Raw genomic sequence first — 17,076 nt, forward strand, 5'->3', positions numbered from 1 at the left:
CTGATCAGAGGTTTCCTAATAAGGGCCTGCTCACCGATTATGGCTCGATGGTGGTAAAAATATTATAATATTGTATATGTATAGACCCTCTGCTCTCTCGACTGGAAGAAGACAATTCTCAATTGAATATAAAGTCCCGATAAGGTAGAATACTGTAACTTATGAGACTAGGATAATGTATATAAATTCGGGAGTATGAACTTCTCTTTATGCCTCGTTATCAAATACAAGTAGTTACGAGATCATGCCAAAATGAAGAAAAGTTTTATGCTTAACATACCTTATCACAATCTTTCCAATCACCAAGTTTAACTCGCCTCTTCGCACCTTAATATACAATAACTATAATAATACTATCATTGTGTTACGAAAGGTACAACTATCGCACAACGAACGACAAGCTTATTTTATATTAAAACGGGAAGCATCTTACCTATAATCCTTACTTTCTCCAAATTCAAGATAACACTAACAACACCAAAAAATAACAACAACAACAACAACATATATACATTATTTTCCAAACTTATATACACCACAAAATACTACAAAAAATCCCAACACACCCTAATCTCTTCATATACAAAACGACCACCGTAATAGTGTCAAACAATCCAAAAATATTATGACGAACGACCAGCCCACCAACCTATATTTATGTGGTGTTTATGCACACCCTTCCTCCTCCAAAACTCTACAAAACAGTAGTAAAATACGCAGCCCAATAGCACAACAGTAAAATACACAGCCCAATACTGTCCCGTGAGTTCTTACAAATATAAAACGACTTACTATGCATTTAAAGTAGAAAAAAATGGATGAAAGAGATCAATAAACTTACCTTAGTTTTGGACAACTCAGCTCCTATCTTGGTTCTTCAAACTCTAAGTTTTTACGTCTAATTAGAACGTGAAAGGGAGAAAAAATCAATTGGGGTTTGTGGGAAATGTTTGGGAGGATTTTTGAAGAGATTATGTCTGGTTATTATGCACTATTATCAGTATAATATATGAAGAATATAGGCCTTTAAAAAGGCCTCTTTGGACGACCCGAACTGGCCCATTTTGGGACAACCCGAACTGGCCCATTTTTGGATTCTCGTTTAAGCAAGTAGATGACAGTCTGCGCAGTCTTTCTAAAACATCCATATCTATCTAGTCCGATATTGTATTGACAAACGATTTAATGCGTTAGAAAATATACTCATAGATCTTTAATTTTATGGGTGGCCTTCTCTTCTGCTTAACAGGATGGAACTTTAGATCCAAGCTCAAATTGTGAGTTGTTACCTCCTGTGGGATCCCTTTCATATCAAGATGGGACCAGGAAAAACAATTGGCATTAACTTTAATAAATTCAATAAGTTTTTTCCTGAGCTCGGGGGTTAGTCCCGTGCCCAGATATACCTTATGATCTGGTAGGTGCTCGATCAGTATAACCTGCTCCAACTCCTCAATCGTCGACTTGGTGGCGTCGGTGTCATCGGGCGCTAAAAAATAGCTCAGGATGCCGCAATCATCCTCATCGTCTATTCCGTGCTCCTTCTTTTTTTTCTAGCCCGGTTAAGGCCGGGATTATTGATTGCTATTTAGTTTCTTTTTCTTAGGTCGGTTCCCTACTTTTTGATGTCGAAACCGCGGGCACTAAGATTACTTAATCGACAGAAAATATTTCCTTTGTGGCCGGCTATTCCTGGTAAACTGCTTTAACTCCTCTCGAAGTGGGAAATTTCAGCGCCTGATGTAAAGTCGAAGGCATCGCTCTCATATTGTGAACCCATAGCCTTCCGAACAAGGCGTTGTACATCATATCCCTTTCGATCACGTAGAAATTTATTTCTTAGGTGGTCCCAATAGTGTTTACTAGTAAAGTTATCTCACCCTTCATGGTCTCGCATGCCATGTTGAATCCTTTCAATACCCGGACCGCCGATACGATTTGGTCCAGCAATCCCAGTTGTTCTACGACCCTCGATCAGATGATGTTGGCTGAGCTACCTAGATCAATCAACACACATTTAACCCGAGATTTATTGATAAGTACGGATATTACCAGTGCATCATTGTGGGCTGGACGATGCCCTCGGCGTCTTCGTCGCTGAACGAGATGGCCCCTTCCGGGACGTAATTCCGGGTGCATTCTTCCCTCGTGATAGAAACTTTGGTGAGTTTTACCATTGGCCCTTGGGGGACATCCACTCCCCCAATGATCATGTTGATCACGTGCTGGGACTCCTCATGTTCGACATGTTTGTTGATGTCCCTGTTTCTAAAATAGTTTTTGGCCCGTTCGCTTAGGAATTCCCGAAGGTGCCCATTGTTGAACAATCGGGCCACTTCTTCTCTTAACTGTCAACAATCTTCGGTCCTATGACCATGAGTACCGCGGTACTTATACACCAAGCTATGATCCATCTAGACGGGATCGGACTGTAATGGCCTAGGTCACTTGGTCTCTTTGATGCGTCCTATGGCCGACACTAAAATTGTAGCATCTACATTGAAATTATACTCCGATAATCTTGGTGCTTCCCTATTCCCGAGCGACCTATCAAAATCTATTTTACTCATCAGGACCGGCTGCTCGGTCCTTCATCATTTCTCTTGTCGTTCCTTGCCGAGTGGTGCCCGGATCTTTTTCCCCTCCGATCCACACCGTATAGATGGTATCGATCTCGGACCGGCCTTGGCTTCTGATCTATGACTCTCTTAGATCTGTCATTAGTTCTATTGGGGTAAACAGATACCGAAGAGGCCCCGAGCTGGTCGTCCTCGACTCTGACCGCCGGGTATTATACCAAGTTTTTCTTTAATTGCTGAGAAGAAATGCCTGAACAGACCAATCATCTGCGATCGGGGGTAGATCCATCTGTTCCATCTGGAACCTCGATACGAACTGTAATGACTCGGTTGGTCGTTTCGAGAGTTATAGCTTTGTTTCCCCCATTTATGCTTCTTTTTGTGTTCTTCAGCTATATTGTGATATATCATGTTAGTTGGTTCGGGTCCGGAGTGATTTCGGAGTAATTGAGACACTTAGTCTCATTATTAGAAGCTTAAGTATAAAAAGTCAACTGGATATTGACTTATGTGTAAACGATCTCGGATTTGAGTTTTGGTGGTTCTGTTAGCTCCGTTAGGTGATTGTGGACTTAGGAGCGTGTCCGGAATGTGATTTGGAGGTCCGTAGGAGAATTAGGCTTGAATTGGTGAAAGTTAAAAATTTGGCGACTTTGGTCGGCAGTGGAAATTTTGATATCGGAGTCGGAATGGATTTTCGGAAATTGGAGTAGGTTCGTGGTGTCATTTGTGACGTGTGTGTACAATTTGAGGTCATTCGTACATAGTTTGATAGGTTTCGGTGTCGTTTGCGGAATTTGAAAGTTTAAAAGTTCTTAGGCTTGAATCTGAGGGAAATTTGGTGTTTTGATGTTGTTTTGAGTTATTCGAAGGTTCGACTAAGTTCGTATGATGTTATGGGACGTGTTGGTATGTTTGGTCGAGGTCTTGAGGGCCTCGGGGTGATTCCAGGTGGTTAACGGAAGGTTTGAAACTTGGAAAATGCAGCTAAAGTTGCTGGTTCTGGTGTTTCCGCACCTGCGGAGTAGGAACCACAGGTGCGAGGCCGCAGGAGCGAAGGAAGATCCGCAGGTGCAGCTAAGGGAGACCTAGGCTCAGACCACAGGTGCGATGGAAATCCCGCATATGCGGTGGTCGCAGAAGCGGTTTGGGGGGCGCAAATGAGCAGATGGATCGTAGGTGCGGCTTAGGTCCCGCATCTGCGATGACCGCAGATGCGGTCAAGTGATCACAGGAGCAGAGTCTGGATTTTAATGAATCTCCGTAGAAGCGAAGCCCGGTTCACAAATGCGGCTCTGTAGGTGCGAAACTAGGACTGCATGTGCGTTTTTGCTGGGCAGAAAACACCAGCTCGAGGTTTTGTCTTTCAATTTCAATTTTGGACTTAAAGAATTCGGGAGAGAGGCGATTTTTCGAAGGTTTTCAAGGAGCAACGTTGGGGTAAGTGATTGTAACCCATAATGGTATAAATTTCGTTAATCCATGGCTTTATTCATCATCTAATTAGGGATTTGAACTAGAAATTTAGGGGATTTAGGGCTTGAGAATTGGAGAGTGGATTTTGGGGATTTGAATGACTAAATGAGGTCGGATTTTGATAAATTTGGTATGGTTAGACTCATGAGAGAATAGGCTTTCGGTTATTGTGATTTTTGTTGGATTCTGAGACATGGGCCTGGGGTCCGGTTTTGAGCCGATTTCGGATTTTGGCTATAATTTGGTATTTTTCTTGTGGAATTGAGTCCTTTAGCAAATATTGACATTATTGTATTTCTTGTGGCTAGATTCGGGACGTTTGGAGGCCGATTTGAGAGGCAAGGGCATCACGGAGTAGGATTTTGCTTGGTTTGAGGTAAGTAACGCTTCTAAACTGGGTTCTGGGGGTTCGAAACCCCAAATTATATGTTATGTGATTGGTATTGAGGTGACGCACATGCCAAGTGATGGGCATGCGGGTGTAAACCGTGAGAATTGTATCCTGGGTGATTCCATGGCACCGTTTAGTGACTCTATTTTATTAATATCCATGGTTTCATCATGTGGTAAAGTAATTGAGTTGTAAATAATGCTAGATATCATGTTTAGGCTTTATGCTGGTATTGTTGGGATCCTTAGTGTTCTTTTCTTGCTGTCATCTCATTATTTTCATTAATATTCCGTACTCAGTCATGTTCATGTACTTTTATATCATATCTCAATCTCGATTAGTTATTGAGTCATCATATCATTGTTCCGGGTTTATTTTCATGACAATGTGAGCCCGTGGGTGAGATTGGAGAGGTTGATGACTGAGTGAGGCCGAGAGCCTGGTTATGAGTGACATTTATGGGATCGGACTGCACACTGCAGCGGTTATATTAATGATTATGATAGCGCTTGGGCTACAGGAGCCCCTCCGGAGTCTGTAACACACCCCCAGTGAGCGCGAATGATATTATTGAGGGATGGATTTCCCTAGACATGGATTTGTCCGAAGTACTTAATACCTGGAGATGGATTTCTCCACAGGGTTGGATTGCCCCTTTTTCCTCGGTACTAGTGACTTATAGTCAGTGTTGTAGATGTTCCGGGGTGGATTTCCCTGGGGCGGATGGCCATATGCAGTACCGAGTGGTTGAATACTTGAGAGTGGAGCACATGGTGCATTTCATACAGTCTGTGCATTGGCATGTAGAGATAGCTGAGTTGTATACCTTACACTATTTAGATCTGTATTTCCTTTACTGTTTGAGTTGTATATTTGACTTGAGAGCATGCCTACGTTTCTGCACATTTATTTCTGTTATACCTGTTGAGGTTGAGTTCGTCACTACCTTTCAGTCCAAAGTTTGGACTTGTTACTTACTGAGTTGGTGTACTCACATTACTCCCTGCTAAGGCTGTCCAACAGGACGGGCCGTCCCGTCCCGTCCCATCCCACTTAATTTTAAACGGGATGAGCCCATGTTAAACGGGACACGGGATGGGACGGGATGGCCATTTCGTCCCGTTTATCCCGTCCCATTTCGTCCCGTCCTGTCTCGTCCCACCCATCTTGTTTGTCCCGTCCCATCCCGCGTCCCTTTTTTTTAATTATAGCCGTTGGGCAACGGCTATAATTGCAAAAATAGTCGTTCCCAACGGCCAAAAACGGTCATATTTGGCCCCCACCCTCCCAAAACACCCCTACCCCCACAAACTTTTAATATAATCCCTAAGTTTATTAAATTATACTTTGGCCCTATTTTCTACTATAAATACCCCCATCCTTCTTTACTTTTTCCCACAAAAATAAATCATTCTCTCTCAAATCTCTTACATTCTATCTATATTATTCTCTCAATTTTTTCGCAATCAAGTGATAAGTTTCAAGTATTTGGGAAAATCTTTGGAGCAACTTTCAAGCTTCAAATTAATTCGTCAAGTATTTGGAGCAATATTTTGGATAATTTCTTCAAGTTTCAATATTTAATCACGGTACACTCGTTCCATCTCTTAATTTTAATATATAGTTTTTTCGCATTATTTTAGTGCTTAATTTTTCTGTTTACTTTACGTGTTCTATTTTCGTATTTCATTTGTGTTTTAATTTTTGTGTTCACTTTTTTAATTTAATTTTGTATTTGAATTATGGCACCTAAAAATATATTTGGTGTATTTAAAAATACTAGTAAAGGTGAAAGAAGTAGTAATCCTAATCCTAGTCCTAATCTTAGCCCTTCTCTTATAATTAGAAAATATATAGATGAAATGACTCATGTTGATGAAACTTCATTTTGCCAACCCCCCGCATGTTATAATATTAATTTCGGAGAACAACTAGATCGTGAAACTTTACAAAGATTATTTGGAAATGATATTTTTATTGAGGATGAAGAAAATGAGGATGAAGAAAATGAGGAAGCAGAATTAGATGAAACACCCACTAGTCCCGCAACACAAGCTCCAACTCAGAGTCAATCTCGGTCTAGAGCTTTACCCCTTGTACCTCCTGTAAGGGGTAAGCCTAAGGTTGAACGTCCCAAAACATCACTTGTATGAAAAAATTTTAAACATGATAAAGTCAATCAACGTGCTACATGTGAAATATGTAAGCAACGATTTGCGCACACCAAAAATGGTGGGACGGGGGGTTTATCTAGGCACTTAGCTAGGGACCACAAAGCTTTATGGATACAAGCTAAAATAGATGCCGGACAAATATCGGATCCTATCACCGGTACTAGCACTCCTAGTGGATCTGGCGGGGGTTCTAATTTTTTACAACAACAGCTTGACCCTGCTTCTGGTACTATTTTACGCCCTTTAACAAAGATAGAGATCGTGAGAACTTAGCAAAAATGGTGGTTGTCTGTGGCTTACCTTTTACTTTTCCTTCTCACCCTGCTTTTTTGCATTATATACTAGAAACTTATAATCCTGCTTTTCAAGGTTTTTCTAAGAATACAGTTAGAAATGATATTTTTAAATTTCAAACCGAATATCTTCAGTATATTCGTTATGTATTTTTTCACTTAGATTGTAAAGTGTCTATCACATCTGATATAGGTCGTAGTCCTAATGGTTGTGATGGTGGAGGGAGCGTGGGAAGGCTTTTCCAACACTTTTAATAATGGCCCGAGATATCCTTGCTATTCAAGCATCATCAGTAGCATCGGAGAGTGCTTTTAGCGCGGCAAGATTTCAAATCGGAGATCATAGACATTCATTAGCGGAGGACAGCCTAGAGATTTCCGTAATTCAGAGATTGGATTAATTCAGAAAGAAGAAATCTTGGCTTTGAAAAATTAACCACTAGGGAAGAAGAAGAATACAATGAGATACTTAGCACTGGGAGCGATGACGGCATGGAACTCATGGAACATCAATCAACATTACCAATTCCAGAATAATGTCTGAGAGAAATTATAGATAAGTTATAACGAAGTTATATAGGCGCTTATAAATATTAGTATTATAATTTGTAATTGGCTACTAAGAGGCCTAGTTCAAACAGAACCCTTCCTAGAAGGTGGCTGCGTAGATTAGGTGCTCTTCAAAAGAATTATATTTGTATGTGAGATTTGAAAGTTCTATTAATAAAATAAAAGGCTCTAAGCATTGAATTTTTTTATGAATTGTCTTACACTCTTACTTAGTTACCTAATGGCTTGAAATTATATTAAATAAATTATAACTCTATTATAAATTTATAATTACTAGAATATTTCATTACAAGTCTTTTGTTTTAATATTTTATAATTCTTTACATAGTTTTCTAATTTCCGTTTAATTTGTAAGTTTATTAAATAAGTCAAAAAACTAGATGTTGCAAACTTTAAAAACTTAGTCATTGTCAAAAGAATATCCGTTGCTAAACTCAATGCTTAAATAATTTTTTTTTATAACGGTACTTAAGGCCTATGAACCCGTCCCGACCCATCCTGTTTGTTAGCGGGACGGGATGGGTCTACCATCCGTTCCATCCCGTTTGTTAGCGGGACGGGATGGGCCTACCGTTTCGTCCCATTTGTCCCGTCCCGTTTCGTCCCGTCCCGGCTAAATGTCATCACATCCTGTCCCGTACCGTTAATTTTGTCCCATCCCGTTGGCCATACAGTCCCTGCACCTCATGTGCAGATCCAGGCAATACCGGTCGTAGCGGCGGTTGCTGATTGGGAATCCTAGAGTTTTGGAGACTATCAAAGTAGTTTCACTGCGTTGGCGGGCCTTGACTCTTCTTCTTTATCTTTGTCATACTTTCAGTTTATATCTCTAGACACTGTAGTAGACTGTATTTCTGATCTAGACGCTCATGTACTCAGTGACACCCTGGTTTTTGGGCTGGATTGTACCATTTTTGGATTTTCTTAAGTTTTAAATAGTTTTTCTTTAATGTTAAATGCTTCCATTAACGTTTTCAAACTCATTGTTATTGGTGTTGGGTTGTTGAGTTGAGGTTGGCCTAGTTCCACGATAGGCGCCATCACGACGGTTGATTTTGGGTCGTGACACGAACTCCCTAAGCATTTCGTTATCCCTTTGCTTGACTTTGAAAAGGTCTGACTTCCTTGTCTCGACCTTGATGGCACCGTCATGGGCATTTACAAAAGCATCTGCAAGCATAGCAAATGAGTCAATTGAATTTGGAGGCAAGTTGTGATACCATATTATTGCTCCTTTGAACAAGGTATTCCCAATTTTTTCAACAACACCGACTCGATCTCTTCATCTTCCAGGTCATTCCCCTTGATTGCGCATGTATATGAGGCTACATGCTCATTTGGATCTGTGGTCCCATTATACTTAGGAATGTCGAGTATTCGAAACCTCTTCGAGACCAACTTCGGTGCCGCGCTCGGGGGAAAAGGCTTCTGAAGGAACTTTTTGGAGTCCGACCCCTTCAATATCAGGGGTACTCCCGGGATCTGATCGACGCTAGAGTTGTAAGTTTTCACCTTCTTATCGTTTACCTCTATGTTTTTCTCACCAGACTCCACCCTCTTTGTCAATGCTTCGAGCATCTTTATCACCTCGAAAGTTTCCCCGGGCCCGAATTCATCTGATTCTGCAGCAACTTGTTCATCCCTTTGAGTATTTTCCCTGGTCCGCTCGGGCTCGACCCAGTTAGTGGCATGACTCTGGGTCTGCAACTGCGCTATTTCTGCCTGTTGATCTTGGAACATTTCAAAAATCAATCGCAAGCTCAGTTCATCACCTTCACCTTCGAGGGTTTCTCGAGTCGATGGTCGGGGTGCCCTGCGAACATTGTTTTCGAGGTCAGTTGGTAGATTGATATTGATGGAAACCTGTGAGTTAGCGTCGACCGGGTCGACGGCTGGGACACTATTATGGATCAACAGGGGGCACATCATTGCTAGGCACCACGTTATTGTTCTCGTCGTGGTGGCCTCACTAGACGTGAACGTTCAAGTGAGCAGACTGAGAATTTGACATCCTTAGGTTAACCTAAAATCAAAACTTCAAAGAACAAGTGTAAAACAGGGTGTGTTATGGAGATTCGTATCAAATCACCACTATTATCCTTTGCCCCACGGTGGGCGCCAAACTGTTTACTCTTAAAAATGAGTAACAATTAAATTTGTACGCGGTTTAAAGGACACGTGATTTAATTCAATATGAATGATCTAAGAACAATAAATAATTAAATTAAAGAGAGAATAAACGATCAAACCAATCAATGCAACAATCAAGTCGGGTCTCAAGTTGAACACTGAAATTTAGCCTCTATCGAACCCTTGATATGGGCTCGGTTGTAATTAAAGAAAAGAATAGTTGAAGAACACTTTGAACAATAGCTAGAAGATAAAAATAAACTTTTATTGCTTTGATATGCGTGTCAATCATGTGTTAAAATGAGAAAATTCTCCCCTTATATAGTAAGGGAGTTTCAATCCTAGTATAAGTCTAAATAAGATAACAATCTTCTTTTTCCGGTAAATGTCGATCTGCATTTGATATCGGACGGAATTTGCACTGTAATATCCGGTTGAGGGAGAATATTACTGCTCTCCACTTGTCATGCGCAACCGCTTCTCTTTTTCCGTGGTCTCGAGACTTTAATCGGTCTGGATCCGTTGTTTTGCCGTGTCCGATCCCGAATGCATCGTTCATTCCTTTCGAGTTCCGATACGAGGGATCCTTTGACCTTGCTCGTAGTTGTGTCGGATCGTGCTTCCCTCTCGTTTCCTTATTGGTAAATCGGGGAAAACGTTGCCCTCGTTTGACCCGTACACAATAAGTATAATGCAATTCGAGTGGAAAATAGGGATACAACTAGTACTGCAATTTGAATTGTGATATCTAAACCATTGAATTTTCCTTTCCAACTTTGGACTTGTATCTCACACCGAGAGAAAATTGCTTAAACTAGCCAAAAAGTATCAAGCAAAATATTGATATAATAAAATAATTCTACATCAACGAAGATCAATAAAAAGGGTTGGAGAAAAAAAGAAGAAAATAAAACAGAAAATCTGAGGTTGATCTCTGTGGATATAGGGCCTTTAAACAAGCTAATCGAGAAATCCTAAATCAAAAAGTAAGATCTAGGTGGGGCCTGCCCATTGCCATCTCTCCTGAACCGGATGCTAATTTTCATACCGACCGGATAAAACCAGTACCATATCCTCTCCCACCTCCAATAGTAAGAGCAGAGCAGTGAACTTTTCTCTCTCTCTCTATTATGGCTACTTTAACTCATCTTTGTTTCTCTCCACCAATTTCAGTTTCTTCTCTCCCTTCGCACCCAACCCAGAAAGTCGCTAACTTTCTTACTCCTTACCTACAGACCACCCAATCTCGAATTTGCACCAGAATTCATTGCAACGGGGGAGACCTATTGGGCGATTTTGGGGCGAGAGATCCATTCCCAGCTGAAATAGAGAGTAAATTCGGTGAAAAAGTTTTGGGTAATACTGACACGGAGCACAAAATTCTCATCCCAGCTGCTTCTGCTCTGTCCCTTGCTCAGCAAGACTGCATTGTCATCTCACCTGGTCAAACTCCTCTCTCGGAATATGAAGCTCGACAGCTCCTATTCAAGGTCAGCTATATGAATTATCCCCCCATGTTCTTTGCTTGCTTTGGAAATTCTGATTTATCTGAAGCTCATTTGCCGCTTGGATGAAATTGTTGGCCAGATAGAATAAATATTACTACTTCTCCCATTTTATTTGTTTGATTAGACAAAGATTTATGTATTACTAGTCTATTACATTTCTGATGGTGGAAAAAATATTTTCAAAGTTGTGGTTGGAAATTTAATTTGACAGTAAACGAGCTTTAAATTTTGACTGCTTATATGAATTTGAATTGTTGAAAGTTTTTAAAGTTGCCTGCCTACATAGAATAAAAATATTGCTGGATAACATCTTGGAACATTCAAAAAAGAAAAAAGAATCATATAAATTGAAACGATGGAGTTTCTTTTTGTTGACGTACTTAGGGGGAATGCATATGTTTCTGATGATTTCAAAAGGTTATACTCTCTTCAATCTGTGAGGATCAATTGAAAGAGCGGACTGTTAGTCTAGATATCTCTTCTTATTTCGGAACCTAGATTGGAGGAAAGCTGGAATTAAATAATGATTCTTGAGACGGTTTTCAAATTTGATTCATTTAGATGGTACCAGGGTACATTTCTCCTAGGAAAATCGAGAAATTTAAAAAAAAAAAATTAAAATGTGAGAAGCTAGAGCCCCTAGCTTCACCATTTTTCTTCTAACAGAATACACTTTAAAAAGACCTACATCGGACAGCAGGAATTTCAGAAGGTACTAATATATCAATGGCTGTTGATCGTTGGTTGAAAAAAACTATAATAGCATGTTGACTTGAATGAATTAAGTCTTGTACCTGGTTGTATCGGTGAGAACTGTGGTTTAATAAGTAAAACCTAAGATCTTTATTAGGTTGTATTGGATAACATACATTGTATAATGGATAACAAAAAGCATTCATGTTTTAATGTGCAATCTGTTCTTCAGGTTGTTGGCTGGAGACTGGCACATGAAGATGGGGTGCTCAAGCTACAATGTACATGGAAATTAAGAGACTTCGAATGTGGGGTTGAACTTATCAATCGAATAGGCAAAGTGGTGGAAGGCACTGGGCACGTTCCCACACTTCTTCACTTAGAGCAGTCCAATCAAGTTCGTGCTGAGCTATGGACTGCTTCCATCGGTTAGTACACTTTTTCAGTCGCTCCTCTCCTCCCTCCCCTTCTTTAGTCATCCCTATCCCTGGCATTGTTCACAGATTCATCTAATAGGGTGTTTTAAGTGTTGTCATTAATAACTTACGGCAGAAAAGGGTAAGAAAACTTATCAAATTAGGATTCTTGCCAAACTTGCTCCGCTAGGCATGAAAATGATAAGTTTCTTTATGAAACAGCTATAAGCATGTGTTCCTTTTAAGTAAAAGCCGTTTCAATAGAAATCTTAGGATAGGTGGTTAACGGGAGGAATGTTCAGTGTTTTCAAAATGCGCTAGTAGAAGATAACACTGGGAAATGGTGAAAAACTTCCAGAGAACAGTAGTGGTTGTGTGACTGTGATCAGTCAGATCTTTTGAAGATTGGATCATTCGCCTCAACAGGATCCGAATCCAAATGTGGAATTTTGAAATGATACTTTCCCAAATGTCAAATATTTGGGAAATCCTTTAATCTATTAATGTCTATAACCAGACATACTCTGGTTCCTAGCTTTATCACTTGCCAATACAATGTGGTTTTTTAATAATTTTTTCGCGCAATAATAATTTTCTCGTGGAAATAGCTTTAATCTGATTCCTCCTTCATAGTTAAAGAATGTTGTCTCATAGTGGTGTACTCTTATTGCAGGAGGTTTGAGCATAAACGATTTCATTGTAGCTGCTAAAATAGATCAGATAAAGACATCGGACCTTGTCCCAAGAAAAAGAGTTTGGGCATAATCAGATAGCTTTGCATTTTGCACCAAATCCAGCTTTCGCAATTATATTCGATTGTTTTTTTGATTGGACCTCTAAAACAGATAAGTGATAGTGGTAAAACCTTGTCTTAAGCAAATGGCAAGGATTATCGCAATGATTTTGTATTAACCTTTAGAAGCAATAAAATAGCTGCATATGTCGTGATTGATTCTAAACAAGTAACTGAGTCAGTAAAGATAATGGTTTGCCATAGTCTGATTCTCTGAGCCATAACAATTTTAAAACTTTCCAAATAAACATAAACGGGAAAGAAGAGAATAGAGTAGTTGTTCCGGTAACATATACTTTTGAAGTAATTGTTTAATATTTCTGGCAAAACAAATGAATGTCACCTTTGAAAAATACAATACTGTTCAGAAGAAGGTCTCACTTAATCTTAACTGTTTTATGTATACTTTCCTACAACAGAAATTAATTCGACATATATCTGCCCTATTTCATTTAATTACGAAAAAGTAATTTGAGACCTAATTTATTTTTGAATTATGATTAAATTTTTAAAATGTCAAGTTCATAATCTATTTCCATTTATAATCAAGTTTAAACCTCAAATTCAACAGTCGTGACTAAAATCATACACCTAAACTAAGGAAATAAACTTTTGTTTTTTAAAAAAAAATCATCTTTTATTTTGGAAAAAGACCTTTGACGTTTGGAAAAAAAAAACTTGGCTAAGCAGCAATGGCAATGATTTTCTAGCAATGACTTTTATTACTCTTTAAAAAATTCATATGTATTTTGAGCTTTGCATAACAAAGTGCATCAGAAGCTTTTTTGTAATTGTAAAGTAAATCAAATGAAATCAGGTAATTAAAATAGAAGTAATGGTCCACCATTAAAAAAAATAATCAAACTCCGAACCAATAACATAAATCCATAAAATATATTATTACATTCATCCAATAGTTGAGCAAAATAGAATCTTTAAGCCTCCAACAGCATAGCAGTAGCAAATAAACATTATTACATACCCCAAATGAATCTTTAAACCTCCAACAACATAGCAGTAGCAAATGGAGTAATAACTCCTTGATAGGAAACCGGAGGGACGAGACCATATTGAAGCCAACTTAAGGGATTATGACTTCGAAGCTATTAAACTTGGGAATGTTGCAAACAGGGCAGGCAGTCGCAGCAGCAGCACATTTTGCGCAGAGACAAACATGGCGACATGGCCATATCAGCATCGTAGCCTCTTCTTTGTCACAAGTCTTACACGGCCCAATCTTCCATGGTTCAGCTCTATGTGGATCAACGAAAGAGGACTCAGCGTCCTCTTGCAACGGCGCCTCAGGGCCGCCAACCCTGGCGCCTGCACCAGCATTGAGAGCGCCACGTAGTGTTGCATCTTGGAACGCTGCTCTCATTCCAGCATGCTGATTCTCTAAGGTTCGAACTCTGTTCTGTAGAAACTGTCCCTGATAAGTCAGTTGACCGACAACCGCTTCCAGTTCGGCTATCCTCATCTTTGCTTGCCTTAGTTCCTCTTCTTTCTCCTTCAGTTTCGTGCTTGCCTCCTCGTACGCACTGTTCATGATGTTCTTGTAGTGCCGCATCCAAACATCAAACAACATTTTCCTCACTTGGTCAGCCTGCATTAAAGTTTAAATTAGACGACGTACGAGAATAGAGGAATCATGCATGTGGAAAACAAAAAATAATGAAAAGACGTGCGTGGGCTTTGGTAGTCTGTTCAATTTGGTCCTGCACGCGACGGAGACTAGCAGGGCCATAATCTTCTTCTGCTTCAGTTAATAAAGCAGTATACGAAGTAAAAGGCCTAGTCAAAAATCTGTCAAAATTGACGGGTTCAGAAGGCTGGGAAGGAAGTTGTTGGTTAGGCGCAGCAATGTGGACTGGGAACAAATTCATGGGTACTGTTGTTGGCGGAGTCAATGCTGCAGGAGTAGGTTGATCCACCATCACTTCTTTCATCTTCCTCTTTGAATTCCTTGCATCCGAATAAGGAGCCGCTGCACCAAATTCCAAAAACAAAAAATGACATCAAAATTCCGGACAAATTAAAGAAGAAGAGTTTAGAATGTGAATGGGGGGAACTAACATCCGTGCTTGGGAGGCATTCTTGCAGTTTTCTCTGGTGGATGCGCTGAGATAATTCTGCATAATAAAGAAGAAAATTAAGTGAGATTTGCAAGGACGAAACCATGCATTCGAAGAAAGAAAAGAAATGGCGCGCAGTTTAAACCTGAAGATGGAGAAGAACAGGGATGAGGAGAAACATCCATAGGGGAATTGATATTTAAAGAGAATGAAATGAAAAGGTGGCAACTCTTCGCCAACAGCAACGATGGTTTAGATGTCTAAAGACGACAACTGCTACTGTCAATCGGTATGATCCCTTCTTTGAAACAGTGCTCTCTTTTTCTTGTTCGCTTAATTATTTATCTGAAACAACACCTGTGGTTTTTTTGTTTTGTTTTGTTTGAACAATAAAATTTATCTTCTTATATGCTATTTTCCTAGGCAGCCCAAAATAACACTTAACACAACTTCAAACAAAATTTCTTTTTACAATGTTAATTTCCTAAGTATCATATTACCAACCAAAAAAAAAATAAAATAAAATAAAAACCTAGGTAGCCCAAAATATACCAAACAGTAAGGCCTTAGAGGAAACAATGCATTTATCTCTATCGAAAAATGTGAAGACTAAAACTTCTTTTTTTCTTTGGTTTTATGAAAAATCAAACATATTATTCCGAGCAGATGAAAACTTACTACTATTGGCATCAAGAGACTAGAATAGTGAAGTAAGAAAACGTCTTAAAATGTTCGATTTTAGAATTACCATATATTGTCAGATCATATTAAAATGAAATACCAAATTTTAAAGAATCCATATGGTCTTGTAACTCATGTTTGCTCCCCCTTTTATTTTATCTGTTGCACGCTTCTGACTTATATATACTTGCTGTAGAACCAGCATGGTTTAGAAGAAGGCTGGTACAACTAATTATTTTCGTTGTAATTTGAAGAACTCTGATATTCTAGTAATGCCAAGTATAATTCAGCAATTTCGTGTAACATTAAGACGATATATTCACTAGCGAAATGGCTTTCGAATTTATCTATTTCCAAGAAAAATATTTTTACTGAATACATTGAAAACAAGGGTATATTACATATGAGTCCATATCATCCAACCATGTAAATATAGACAATTAATATGAAATTAAATTACTCAGTCATTTGGGTGCTGCATGTATTGCTCGTCATTATCATTGGTCCGTATATTTGCCTTGTCATAGGGAAATATATCTAGGGCAATATAGACCTGTTCCATGTAAGTTTTTTTTATTGTTTTCCTAATTAATTGTAATACCTAAGTAAACACTTCATTAGTTAATAAATTATCCCTCGTTTCTATTTTGATAATATATTTTTGAACTAATTTCCTAATAGTTGAAGCAAAACCATATGAAAATCGCCACTCATTTTTGTGTTCTTCGAAAAAATTAATATTACTGTATACGGGTAAATCGGGGATAGCTAGAGTCACTCCCGATTTTCCGTTGTGGAATAACGATCGACGTTATTTGCTACTGGCTCGAGTGAGACCGAAGGTACCCATAGATCGGAACCAGGGAAGGACAAACGATACAACGGGTCTCGAGCATGGCCGAACCAAGAAAGAATCGAGCTCGAGTGAGATGAAGAATCGAGGGTAAAGGTTGACGGTTAGAGAAGGCAAACGGGTAGCCGAAATATCCGCCATCAGCCGGATATTGCGGCGTGGATCACGCTCGGTATTGGCTGCAGATCATATTTTCATGGAAAAGAAGGAAGGAAAAGATTTTTACCTTATTTAGACTTGTATTAGGGTTAAAACTCCTCTATTATATAAAGAGGAGGTCCCTGCATTTTTTGACACTGTTTTGCATGCATATCAAGGCAATAAAATTTATTTTGACTCTCAGCAATTGTTCTAAGTGTTCTTTAATTGTTCATTATTTAGCTGGATCCGAGCTCTATCTCGAAGACTCGATTGAAACCGACTGTCAGCATTTAAGCCTGACGGAAG

At 39.3% G+C, this 17,076-nt stretch overlaps 2 protein-coding genes across 2 annotated transcripts; one reads left to right on the forward strand and one right to left on the reverse strand.

The window, feature by feature from the left end:
- The first annotated feature begins 10,584 nt into the window (after window positions 1-10,584).
- LOC107832828 (putative pterin-4-alpha-carbinolamine dehydratase, chloroplastic) lies at window positions 10,585-13,224 on the forward strand. The gene is made up of 3 exons (XM_016660722.2): window positions 10,585-11,103; window positions 12,047-12,242; window positions 12,904-13,224. Exons 1-3 carry the CDS (start codon window positions 10,744-10,746, stop codon window positions 12,993-12,995), a joined length of 648 nt encoding a protein of 215 aa, XP_016516208.1. The 5' UTR covers window positions 10,585-10,743; the 3' UTR covers window positions 12,996-13,224.
- Window positions 13,225-14,104: 880 nt separating this feature from the next.
- LOC107832826 (uncharacterized) lies at window positions 14,105-16,271 on the reverse strand. The gene is made up of 4 exons (XM_075250919.1): window positions 16,237-16,271; window positions 15,097-15,152; window positions 14,745-15,007; window positions 14,105-14,626 (listed from the first exon to the last, which is right to left on the reverse strand). Exons 1-4 carry the CDS (start codon window positions 16,269-16,271, stop codon window positions 14,105-14,107), a joined length of 876 nt encoding a protein of 291 aa, XP_075107020.1.
- Between the last annotated feature and the right edge of the window lie 805 nt (window positions 16,272-17,076).

This window comes from Nicotiana tabacum, chromosome 4, assembly GCF_000715075.1.
Source record: "Nicotiana tabacum cultivar K326 chromosome 4, ASM71507v2, whole genome shotgun sequence".
NCBI lineage: Eukaryota > Viridiplantae > Streptophyta > Magnoliopsida > Solanales > Solanaceae > Nicotiana > Nicotiana tabacum.